The following is a 13,219-nucleotide window of genomic DNA, read 5'->3' as shown; positions in this document are numbered from 1 at the left end:
CTAGAAAAAGACTGATCTTCCTGGAAGAAGAGGGAATTCTGTCACCTGTGGACTCAAATTGGGTCCCCAGCCTGCTGACCCACACTGCGAATTCTGACCTTGCAAAAACATCACAATCACATGAGTATTATGGGCTGGATTGTATTCCCCCTCCCCACCAAAAATTCATATGTTAAAGTCCTAACCCCCAGTAATTCAGAATGTGACAGTATTTGGACATAAGGCCTTGAGTGAAGTAATGAAGGTTAAATGAGGTCATTAGTACTGGCCTTAATCTACATGGCACAGTGGCTCACATCTGCAGTCCCAGCGACTTAGGAGGCTAAGGTGAGAGACTCGCTTGAGCCTAAGAGTTAAAAGTGACAGGGTAAGACCCTATCTCGAAAAAAAAAAGGAAAAAAGGGGGCCCTAATCCTATATGACTGGTGTCCTTATAAGAAGAGGAAATTTGGACACAGATATATGCATGTACAAGGAAAGATCATGTGAAGACATAACAAGAAGGCAGCAGTCTGCAAGCTAAAAAGAGAAGTCTCAGAAGATACCTACCCTGTTGACACTTTGATCTTGGACTTCCAGCCTCCAGAATGGTGAGAAAATAAATCTGTGTTTAAGCTACCCAGTGTGTAGTATTTATTTATTTAGGAGACGGGCTCTTGCTCTGTCACCCAGGCTACAGTGTGGTGGCATGATCATAGTTCACTGCAACCTTGAACTCCTGGGCTCAAGCGATCCTCCTACCTCAGCCTCCCGAGTAGCTGGGACTACAGGCGCACACCACCACACCCGGCTGGTATGTATTATTTTATTATGGCAGCCCTAACTGACTAATACCGGGACAGTGGATTGCCAATTGCTTGAGCCAAGGGACCACGGGATGTGCCTGTCCTCCTGGTCAGTGCATGACACAGGGTGTGCCGTCACTAAGTGCTGTACTAGACTGGGCCTCAAAGCCTTGGCACCTGGGTCCTCCCCTTAGTGACACCCTGCCGAGGAGGAGGACGATGGAGGCAGTGGACTCGGCTGGGACAGTGGGAACAGGAGCTTCAGAAGGTTACAAATGTAGTGGGAATTTTGTGTTCTGGTTGGTATGACATCAATCACAGGAATCAAGTTGAGTGGAGAATGATCTGTGACTGACCAAGCTTGTGTTCTCTGGTGTGTCTAACATAATGCTTAGGACTTCATTGGCACTCAAGAAAGGTTTTGTTGAATGAATGACTGAATAAATGACCAAGGAAGGGCTGAGAGACAGAGTGATCTTACACCTTTAAAAAAATAAATAAAACTGCTTAAACATACGTATATACATGCATGTGCCTAGAAATGTTCTGAAAGAGATGGCTAGAGATGGTTATTCTAGGGGAGTGGACTGGGATAAGAGGGAAGGCTTACTTTTACTGTGTATCTCATACTGCTGATACATTTTCAACAGCAATGCAGTACTCCCAGGTCACTCAGCAGCCCACTCAGTGCGTGTGCCTGGACTCAACAGAAAGAGGCAAGCGTTTCAACCTGCCATTCTCCCCCTCCAATCTCCCCTAAGTGCTGTGACAGCACTTTGATCGAGACCAATAAATTTCAGTCTTCACAAGCCACTCCACAGCGCCCAGAGTGAGCACAGGGTGACAGTGTAGAGCCCCAGCATGACAAGGTAGCTTCGGAAGAGCAGCCGGTCAAGGCGGTACAGGAGGGCCAGCCACCCGACCTCCTCTTGGAGCGCCTGGTCCTGACTTCGGAGGTGGTTGTTGATAGAGTGAAGCTGAGACCAGACTTCCTGCAGGGTTCCTGCCGGGGCCTGGAGCTCTTGACAGATCGGGGACCCTGCATGGCAGAGGACAACACCCCAGGTGAGCCTGGACTTTCCCTGCAAGCTGATGGCCTCATCCTTCAAGGAAAGGTGTGGGCCAAACTGAGCAGTGGACTGGGTTTGGGTTGGGGTCTCCCTTCCTCCCTTCTTCCCTGCTTAGGGGAGGCAAGGCTGTGCTGAAGGAAGCCTCAGAGAACCCGTCACAGCTACATCATGGAAGTGGAGTGTGGGTGGGCTAGATCCATCTGGGAGATTTTCTGAGCTAGGGGTCAGCCCAAGTTGACTCAGTAGACGCTTTAGGGGCTGGGATGATTCTTATACTTTTTCACATTAAGCAACTAGAACACAGAGGTATACAAACTCGGTGTGTGTGCATGTGCACGCCAGCTCAGTCACTTTAGGTCATTGGAAACTAAAACAACCTAAGGGCAACTGAGAGTCTGACCTTCAAGCTCAATGAGGCTTTCTAGAAAGAGCAAGCAAGAGGCAGCCTTCGATCTCCAGAGAGGTATCCTAAAATGCAGCGCTAGGCTGAGAAGCTGTTGTTTCAGATTTGTCACTCAGTCAACACAATGCCTGGTACTTCACCCAAGGGAATTAGTTTTGAGGGAGATCAAGGAAGACAGGGCAGGAACCTCGAGGCTTTTCACAAACCTGTCACCCCAGCGTCCTGGGCCCTGGGATCCACTGCAGGTCCGTCAGCCTCCGTGTCCCCTTGAAGGCACACGAGGGGCCACTCCTGCCCACTGCACCGCTCACCATGGAGGAATCTGACCAGCAGGATGGACTTGAATAAGCTGAGCACCAAGAAGGCTATGCAGACGGTGAAGAAGATCCCTGAGAGAAGGGGCCGGAGGAGGAGGGGTTAGTCTGGGCCTCTTGCTCCTCCAATCTGAAAAGCAACAGGAGGCCTTTGACAGGAGTAACGTAAGGTGGGTGTCCGGTGACCCCGAGGCTGCTTACCAATCAGAGGGACGCTCCCTGCATTCCTTGGCACTTCGTCAGACATGTTGACCTTGAAGACGGTGTAGCCTACCAGCACGTTGGTCTTGAACACGATCCTCGCACGGCAGTCGGGGGGCAGGTAGAAGCTCCCCAGGTCCACGAGCATCAGGAAGACGCTGGGAATCAGCAGGCTCACCACGTAGACCAGCGGGTGCCTGCGAATCACCACCTGGCCGGGGACAGGGACTCTGAGGAAAAGAGGATCTAAGCCAACGGACGGACGCTTGGCCAAATCCACAGCCAGGGATGCTCCCTGACGTCCCAATGTGCTTGCACGGTGTGAAAAGGCTACGTAGTTTATCTTAGAAATATGTTTGAGGTTATTTCGTAGTTCAGAAAATAGAAAAAGAATCCTTTAAGCTTTTTATAGAGCTAATAGTAATATCATTCATAATTACAATAAGGAGCAGCTGGCATTTATTGACCACTTACTGTGTGCCAGGCACTGGCTTATCTTATTCAATCCCCATCACTTCAAGGGCTGGGTCCTATTATCTCCAAACAAGGAAACTGGGGGTCAAAGAGGTTCAATCACTTGTTTAAACTCACACAGCTGGTAGGTGAAAAACTGACCTAAAATCAAAATCTTCCTTCCTAAACCACTTACTTGGTTTCATCTATTTCCCTACTTGGGTGGTGAGCTCCTTAGCACCTGTGTGTCTATCAGAGCCTGGGAAGGAGCAAATAGCACAATTAAATTGGGAGAATCGAAGAGGACTCAACAGAGAGACTACTTTCAAGGCGGGGGCAGGTAGAGGGCATCCACAAGGAGCAGGGCAGCGCCCTGGGGCTTTGGGGACTGGGTGAGCTGTTACCACCCTCAGGCCTAAAGAGGCCAAGGGCTAACGTGGTGGTCAGACACCAGGAGAGAGAAAGCTGTGCAGAGAGACTGCCAGAGAGGAGCTGTGGCTTTCTCTGCAGCCAGCCTGGCAGTGACTCCACTGGGAGGAAAAGAGAGGGGTAAGTACCCCACTCGATCTCCTCCCTCCCTCCAATCTCCTGCTGTTCTTCCTCCCCACCCCATTGGCCAAACATGACCAGGGATGATCCCGTCTCTGCAGGCCACGGCTCAGGCTCCAGGAGCACAGACAGGGAGGAGACGGGGGAAGTGGGTCTCTGTGGGGCCATCTGAAGCTGACCTGGGTACCCACCACTGTGCTGCATGCAGAGAGGGGGAGCAGCTTTTGTAGCTTGGAATTTGAGTCTCATAAAACTACGATTACCATTGCTGTTTTTTATACCTATCTTCTTTGGGATGGTAATGGGAAGTGCCTTTAATAAACACATACTCTATTCTCATCCTTCCTAAAGGGAAAGCAGGGAGTGGCAGGCCTGCCACCCCCACTAGATTGGAGACTCTCATCTTATCCCATTTCTGGGATGAAATGGGATAAGTCCCCCACGGGCCCAAAAATAAGATCGATCTTGTGGTGGGTATTCAATAAATGCTTGTTAAATAGATGAACATACTGACAGCCCTTTGCTGTTAGATTTGATCAAAAAGAATGCTTGAAAACTCCCATTTCTTTGATTCACCAAATAATGGAATGTTCTCTGCATGTTAGGTAACATGCTAGATGCTTTTGCACATACTATGTGATTTGTTTAATCCTCACTGCAAATTTGTTGGAGGGTTATATCCTCCACGCTATAGAGTTCCAAAATTAAAGCTCACCCCCCTCAAGTGAGCATGCCCAGTAAGTGATGGGGCTGGGACATGCCCCCACACCTTCTGATTCCAAGTCCAGGGCTCTTCCCCACTGCAGCATAGCCATGACTCTTGATCCGACCAGACCTCTGACCTAAATGCAAGGTTCTCCTCCCTCAGCCCCATCTCCCACTCTAGGAAGGAATCACAGAGAAAGAAGTCAAGGCACAGATGAAGGGCGGAGGCCAGCGATGGAGCAGGAGGTGGCAGGGGAAGAGCTTGGCTAGGGGCGTCACCTTGCTGATTAGAGTGCGGGCTCCCCAGCCATTGGGTCCGGGAGCACATCCCGCCTCAGTGGAGCTTGGCAGGCCAGAGCCGTGTGGTGGATTGTAATCTGGCTGTTGTCTTTCACATTAAACAGAATTGGCTGCAAATATCTAAACCAGAGCAACGCTCACTGCTTCGCAACAATTTGGTTAAAAACACATTCTAACAAAGTGCAGACAACAGAAAAACAACAACAAAATTAACTGTCATCAACCTGCACCCCTGTAGCACCTGTCATCATGCTGGAACTGAGATGGTCATGGCTAGGTGGGGGCAGGAAAAAGGGAGCCAAGTGTCAGAGTCCATGGGGGTGTTGTGCTGTGACCCAGCCTGGGCTATTGGTGATTTGGCCTTGGGGGATATGGGGACCAAGCCTGCTGTCTCTGGAGGGTAGAAATGGGAAACCCCTTGGAGACTTCACAGCAGATGCTATGCAAAAGAGAAGAAAACTATAAGAACACCGCCCTAAAGAAAAGAACAAGTAGACATGTTGGTTAGCAGAAAGAGCCCAGACTTAAACCCAAGGGAGCAGTGTTTCGGAGCCCCTCCATCCCAAGTGTCTGTATGTGCTAGTTTAAGGTGATCCTGGGTGCCATAGTCAACCTCTCCATGCCTCAATTTCCCCCCTCTTTCAAAAAGCAGCTTACTTTTTCCTTGCCAAACACCTTGGGTACAACTGAGATGAGCTGTTGTGCTCTTTAAATAAAGTTCCTATGTAAAGAGCACAAGCCGAGATGATTCCTCTCCAACCGGAGGCTGGCACAGGGAGTGAATGCAAGTCTGAGCCCGAGTCAGAGATAGGAAGTGAGGCCCCTTGAGGTCCCTGATTTCTGGGAAAGAATACAGTTTTATCAGAGCACAAGTTCCCCAAGGTGTGAGCTGAGGAAGGTGTGGGAAGAGCTAAGAAGTCAGGAAGCTGCAGGCTTCACGGGTATACAGTCACACAGGGCAAGCCTTGGAAGGACTCTGCACTTGGTTTAATGCTCTATGGGTGCCATTTTGAAATTCTTAATAATTTTTGAACAAGGGGCCCTGCATCTTTCTGTTTTCACTAAGACCCACAAATTATGTAGCCAACATCCAGAAGGATATTCCTCATTGGATGTCAACAGTAGATGAAGCTGGGTGTGGTAGCTCACGCCTGTAATTCTAGCATTCTGGGAGGCCGAGGTGAGTGGATCCTTTGAGCTCAGGACTTAGAGACTACCCTGAGCAAGAGCAAGACTCCATCTCTACTAAAAAAATAGTAAGAAATTAGATGAAAGTCAGGAGAAAGACATAGGTACAAGGATGTATAATTAGCTTCTGCTGTGATATAAAGCAAAATAATCTCCTTCTTTATTTGGTTCATAGAATTGTAAAGCTAGGTAGGCCTTCGAAAACCACCTCATCCATTCTCCTGCCTTTAGCAAGGGTGTTCCCATTCCTAACATAGATCAAATTGTACCTGAAGTTTTGGTTTTCTTCTAGAACAAAGAATCCACCTTTTTCTTCAGGTTTATTTAGGGATGATGTTACCAAAGGACTAGACTAATTTTCTCTAAAAGCCTAGTGCAGCCTAAAGAAACTCTAATTTTATCACTTAGCTTTTAGAAATTTTGTTTTCATTATCTCATTTGATGCTCAGAGCCCTTTATTCCACAAACACTAACTGGTCATTAACAGGTTGTCAGGCACTATCCTAAATACTGGAGTTAGTACCACTTATAGTAGGATAGACCCCTGCCCTTACCCCCATCGTATGGAATCAGGAACATGACTGGTGGTTGGATGTTTCACAAGTCTGTGGGCAGAGAGGAATTTTGCCCCAGAATGGAACATAGTCAGAGTCCATACCTTGTATAGATGACTAAACAAGGAATTTTGGGACTTTTTAAGCTTATATTAATATTTAGATGATATTTTGTGCTTAGAGTTGATGCTGGGTTGAAATTTGGGGGCTGTTGGGATGGGGTAAATGTATTTTGCATGTAAGGCAGAAGTGAATTTTGGGAGGCCAGGGGGTGGCAGACTGGTTTTGAATAGTGCCCCCAAGAATTCCTTTCTGGAACCTCAGAATGTGACCTAATTTGGAAATGGGATCATTGAAGATGTGATTAGGATGAGTCCTGAATCCAATATGACTGGTGTTCTCATAAGAAGGGGAGAAGGGACACACAAAGTGAATGGCATGTGAAGATGGAGGCAGAGAGTGGAGTGACGTGTTTACAAGTCAAGGAATGGCAAGGACTGCTGGCAACCACCAGGAGCTAGGAGAGAGGCATGGAACAGATTCTCCCTCAGAGTGCCCAGAAGGAGCCAACCCTGCCAACATCTCGATGCCAGACTTCCAGCCTCCAGAACTGTGAGGGAATACATTGCTGGTTGCTGTCAGCTACCTGGTTTGGGGTACTCTGTTATGTCAGCCTTGTGAAACTAACACAGGTGACTTGCCCAGTAATGCACAGTGGGTGGACGGCAAGGAATGCACTGGAATTCGCTGCAGTATGTTCAGTCGTGTGTCAGCCTGATATAGGATCAGACACACGGTTTCTGGAGTCAAATTGCCTGGGTTCAAGTCCAGCCTCCACCAGTCACCTTGCAACCTCTGGTAAGTTGCTTAACTTCTCTGCATCTCAAGTCATCTGTTTGTAGAGGTGCAGCTACTCAGAGAAACCACCTCTTAGAGATGTTAAAAGTACATGTGCAAACTCTTAAAATGGTGCCTGGCATAGAGGAAGTGCTCGATTGTGTGGTTGCCATTACTAATATTGTATCTTGTGGGCAGAGGTCCATGATAGGTATCAGGAGCCTTGTTTTATTCATCTTTGTGTCCTGAGTGCTTACTATTGAGCCTGGCACATGATAAGGGCCTGAAGGATGTTCACTGAGTTGCATTGGCGTCTGGTGAAAACGCTACTTTTAGTTCCAATGGAACAGAAGTGTCCACACATTCCATTAGCCCAAATGTGGGCTAGCCTACTGAGGTCAGCCTTTCTGGGGGCTACCTGTCTTCAGATCATGCCAGAAACGATAACCCCCTACTTCTACTGGGGGAAGCTATATCACCAGCTCAGTGAGACATGGCTCTTTGCAAAACTGCCCCTACCCAGAGCCCATCATTTCTAATGGACTAAAGGAGCTGGTGCCTTTAAATTCCACAGAAAGGGAAGAAAAAGCACTTTAGTTTCAGTCCGTGTTCCCCATTAGACACCCTTCAGGTGTTAGCAATATTATGCCACAATTTCATTATCCATTAAAGCCAGGTAATAATAAGTACACAAAGGTATTTGGAGCCTATTGATGTTAATGAAAGAGATCAATCTAATTCAGAGTGTGTGTGTGGAGAGCTCCTTGGAGATGGGATAGGCCCCAAGGTTAGCCTCTAATTGCCTCCTTGATGATAGACCCCACCAGTACTCAATTTTGCATGACCGTCTTTATGACATAGTTGGAATTTTGACGCCCAGACTCACGCTTCATACAGAAGCCCATTTGCCTCCTCTCCCAAGCCCCTCCCAACATTCCCAACTCAGAAAGAACGGGAAAGTTGCTGCCATGTAAGTAAGATTCTTGCACCAGAGGGAGAGTTTCTCGGATCTGGACTGTGGATTGGGCTGGACTAACAGAAAGTCCAGGATTCCCAAATCCCTTGAGTGACCCTGGAAGGATTTCTAGTGCTCTAAATCCTCTCTCTCTCTCTGTCCCCCATGTGATCTAACAGTGCTTAGAAGGACCTTCTATGGAGTTTATGAGCTGCATTCAATGGGTATCTCAACAAAATTACTCTACCCTAATCTAGAAAGGAAAGTTACGACAGAAAAAGAGGATAAATGAAGCATCTTTCCTTCCCAAATGCCCCTTTGAGTGTTCGTGGGAGTAAGTACCCTGTGGGTGCCCCAACTCCTGCCCGAATGAACACTTTTACTCAGTGTGAGGCTGTCTGTGGTTGGGCTCGGTTTAGTTCCCGCAGCTGTCCACCCTTTTCCATCCAACACGAGTTCCTAAATTTTATTTCTACCTCCTCCCACTTCTACCCTCATTCTTTTCTCGAACAAAAAAACACTGCCATACAGAAATCAAATGCTCACCCTGCTGTTTTTGGGAACCAACACCTCCGATAATGTGTTGGAGGAGACTTCCCCTCCCATGGCTGCTGGATCGGGTCCCAGGCTGCACACGGACGCCCTTGTAGGGAGAAGTGACTGTGCTCCGGGCCCCCTGTGGAATAGCCCGACTCCAACGCGTCAGCGGTGCCCTCTGATAAACAATACGTGTCCCGGAGCCAGCAGCCACGATTGCACATTAACTGGGAGTCGAGGGGCATCCGGAGCACTTGATTTAGTATAAATGGCAGCCGCAGATGTCAGGCCAGGGCAATGATGAATTTAGACTAGATCATTGCTTCTCCTGTCTGCCCCCCTCTGTCCCCAACCTCCTGCTGAGCAGCCTGGATGGAAACATGGCCAGTGATTAGATTAAGAGGAGATGGCCTTTTGCTGTCAGGACCCTGGCAGGCCCAGTGTTGGTGTGGAGCTGGGCTCTCAATGTCACATCACTGGCCAAGTGCTGTTGAAGGACACCTGGGTGCCTCAGTTGCTAGATTCAGAGTGGGATGTCTGGTGCGGAGCAAGAGAACACAGCGAGCCTGGGCTCAGTGCACAGAAAGGCATGGAAGCTGAGCGAGGCTGAGACAGACAGAGACCTGTGATAGTCACTGAGCCTACTTCGTCCTTCTAGAGCTGCAGAGTTGCTCCTTAGCCTGGCTCCCTGCCCTACCAAATATGACCTGTGACTCTGCTCAGGATTCCTTCCCTACTCCGTTCCTGAGGACCAGGGGGGGAAGCCAGCCCTCTAGAGAACCTACCTTAGAGACCCAGGGCAAAGCTCTGGAGTGTGAAATCAAATCCTCGCCTTCCTCCTGCATGCCAACACTGCACACAGGGAGGAAGCATGGCAGTGAAGACAGCAAAGGAACTGGCCATGGTTCTGAGATCCAGGGACTTCCCCCCCCCTTCATTAAACAACCTTTTCCCATCTCTGCCCATCATATCTGAAATGGAGGTAGTATATAGAAAACCTTCAGCTGCTCTTGAGAAGACAGATTAATATTCAGAGTGAAGGGTGGTATGGTACTACAAATAATGGCTGCTCCGTGGAGTGTGTGTGTGTGCATGTTCGCTCACATAAGCACACACTCCTGTCTACCTGCCCCATCTCTTGCCTCTGTTTGTCTCCTCCGTGCAGTGTAGGTAATGGTGTGTGCAGCATTCTCCGGAGCGCTTGGTAGGTGACTATGTTCCACCTTGCACGTGCTACTCCTTCACATTTCCCTTTAATGCTCTCCATTATTCGGGCTGCATTAATAATGTTTGTGGGCTGATATCTTTAAAATTAATGAGGTGTTTACTCTTAGCCAAGAAACTCATTGAAATTTAAAAAAAAAAAAAGCTTTCTTTTTTTTCCCCTTCCCTTTCCCTCACTAAGAAAAGTGGACAAACAGGCCACAATGCAAGCTTTGCTTAAAACCAAGCAGAATTCTAGCCAAGAACCCAAAGCCCACCGCTAGGAAGGTATGAGTTGCAATCAGCCGCTAGCCAGTGTTACACATTAGTCAGGTTTAAACCACAGCTGTGTCGAAAAGGCCCCAATTTAACAAAAGCTTTGCTGGAAACCTGCATATGACACATTTCAACCAACGGAGGGACACGTGTGCCCTCAATAATAGTTCATTGCGCCACCACCCCTTAGCATACCCATTGTACCGTAGCACCTTAGTCTAGTCTAAATTTCCCTTCTTATTCCAAAGGGTTGTTTCTAGGGGAATTCATCTTGTGCACCACCCTGACCTGCCTGTCCTCTCTATTTTTCAACTGGATCCATTAGTTGGCTCCATGAAGGACCACCCTGCCCTCACCACCAGCACCACTAGCTGACTTTGTGCAGAAAACAGGAGCACACTGCTGAACACCAACAATGTGAGTCCACTGCTCATGTGAACTTGCTGTGGACCACATGTCAAAACAGTTTGCCAACGTTTGGGGGATGGACACGCTTGAAGCTCTCACTCGAGGGGGGAGAGGGGCATGGGCAATATATGTAACCTTAACACTTGTACCCCCATAATACGCTAAAATAAAAATTAAAAAACAAAAAAAAACCCAGTTTGCCAGAAGGGCCAGAGAAGGGAGAATGGCGCGCAAGGCAGCAGGCTTCACTGTTCTGCATCCCACTGCCCCCTAGCCCCCGACTGGACAAAGTTCCTTGTGAACAATGCAGCCGAGGGCATTTCCAGGGGTGCATTGGAAGAGTGGGGGTTCTCATCACGGTTTTTGGGGTAGTTGTTCCCTCTGATTCAGAAGCTACCAGTGGTTTCTGAGGATCCTGCAGGTGACTTATTGATATTCAAGTTAATAACATGATCATTTTATGCATCGGCATCTGGAATTAATTGATAATTGCTCAATGAAAAACAGGAAATATTAATAATGTTGATGAGACAGTCTTCCCAAGTTTTTTCTTTTGTTGTTATTGTATGTGGGTTTGTTTGTGTTTTTCTTGGTAGCAATTAGAAGTGATAATGTTTCTAGGTGTTGAGAGGTCTGAGGATTCCCACTGCAGGGGGATGGTTCAGGTCTCTGGTGCTTGAACACCACCCTCTCTATTTTGGCTCGTGTAACATCTTTGGCAAGAGCCCAGGATCTCTCACTGAACCTCCGGTCTCCAAAATGCTGGAATGCAGGTGGATGTCCAGGGCTATCTAAACCAGCTGTTCTTGGGTGATAACAAATGAGAGCATGCCATGGAGCAGAGATTCCTCAGCCCAACAGAGAAGGCAAAGACTGCAGAGAAGTAGGCAGCAGAGACAGAAGGAGAAGAACCTACGTTAAACTGAATCTGTGCAAAATCTCCCGCGCTGCTCTGCAGGATGCTGTATGCTGAGGACACAGAGAGAAGTTCCCACTCACTGTCATTCAAAAACATCTTTTTGTCATGTTTAATGTCTTCTCTGCTCCTCAGGAAGGCCAGGTCTACATCTTCCACTGGAAACAACAGAAACAGTTGACTTCCCCCAAGAGAAAGAGATGCCAACACCAACCCACTTTTCCAACACCCAATTCGAATCCTTCCTGTTTCTCCTGCCCCCGCATGCATCATCTCACTGGTCTTATTTGAATTAGGGTGTGGAGGTGGGAAATAAAGTCTTTCCAGTCATTAAAAAATGAAAAAAAAAAAAAAACACCTATGAATTTAGGGTATGGAGTCTGTTCTACAGAGAATGATGGGGTTTGCCCTGTGACTTCTACAACGTTCTTAATGGCAGTGGAAGCTTAATATTGTATTTCCAAATCAATCGCTTGGGCCATGACATCATACTTTGTCTGAATTACAGCAGGAGCCAAAAAATTGCAAGAAGAGAGTTAGATTTTTGAATAGTCACTTACGTGCAAGAATAAAATAGACCTGAGGGATGCTATAATGTAAGGTCACTATGTGTGCCAACCTAGCATAGGTATGTTTTTACAACCAGGGGACTGTATCTCTCATGGTTTACCTGTGTGCAAAATGCTATTGAAGGTTAGGCTGCAATTCTGGATATCAAATGGAAAAGCGTATGTCTCTAAACCGCATGCAGAGACCACCTGGATGGGCTTAGAGTTCTTAATGGTCCCAGATGAGTTCACATAAACATAGGGAAGGTCCGGGGATCTTTCAGTGTCCACACTATGCAAAACACAAGAGAACATTTTGTTATTGAGAGGGCTTCAGTCATTTCTAAACATAGACTGATTATGAGATAGTACTGACAGTGAGACCCAGGGCCAGCCTAGCATTGCAAAGACAGACTCACGTTTCCCACAAGATGATTCACCCTGGCAAAGATGGGCTCAGTAGTGACAGCCTCTTAACCCATTTGCTACTGTTGCAACACAGACATAATGAGTAACCTCAAACATTAGTAATCATATCTGTATCTTAAATGACGTCAATTCAGGGTACTTCCTAACCTGAATATTCCCAATGTGCACCTCTGCAAGTTAGGAAACAAAAAATAGGAATACAGACTAAAAGCAAGCAGCCACTGGCCTGAATATTCTAACTAGCCTAAATCCCACAGAGATACACACCAGCACACTTACAACTCATTAATGACGATATCAGGGGCCCAGATGGCATTTAGAGGTAGGGAGATCTCTCTAATCTCATCAAACATGCTGGAGTTCCAGGATAAAAACTCATCATTCCAAACCTGTTAGGAGTAGCCAAAAAGGAAATTTATCAAAATAGGGCAATGTTGATCTCACTAAAGAGCTAAGGAGATATTTAGATTAACAATTCATCAGCCCCTTGGTACTACCCATTAGGGGAAAGAACTTCCCATCCAAATCGTGAAGATGGTAGACCCAATCAGAAACCATGGCTGTACAGTTTACACAGATTCTAATAAA

General features: G+C 47.3%; 1 protein-coding gene across 1 annotated transcript in view; it reads right to left on the bottom strand.

Moving 5' to 3' along the window:
* Positions 1-1,588: 1,588 nt before the first annotated feature.
* The window catches only part of HTR3B (5-hydroxytryptamine receptor 3B), a 36,812-nt gene continuing 25,181 nt past the window's right edge, over positions 1,589-13,219 (bottom strand). The window contains exons 4-9 of the mRNA XM_012756365.2: positions 12,911-13,020; positions 12,325-12,494; positions 11,655-11,812; positions 2,774-2,984; positions 2,465-2,647; positions 1,589-1,824 (exon numbers count right to left, since the gene is read on the bottom strand). Coding sequence (XP_012611819.2) covers positions 1,589-1,824; positions 2,465-2,647; positions 2,774-2,984; positions 11,655-11,812; positions 12,325-12,494; positions 12,911-13,020 — 1,068 coding nt within the window. The remainder of the gene's footprint in view (positions 1,825-2,464; positions 2,648-2,773; positions 2,985-11,654; positions 11,813-12,324; positions 12,495-12,910; positions 13,021-13,219) is intronic.

The sequence above is a fragment of the Microcebus murinus genome, chromosome 4, assembly GCF_040939455.1.
Source record: "Microcebus murinus isolate Inina chromosome 4, M.murinus_Inina_mat1.0, whole genome shotgun sequence".
Lineage (NCBI taxonomy): Eukaryota > Metazoa > Chordata > Mammalia > Primates > Cheirogaleidae > Microcebus > Microcebus murinus.
This window is presented reverse-complemented; position numbering and strand designations above follow the sequence as displayed.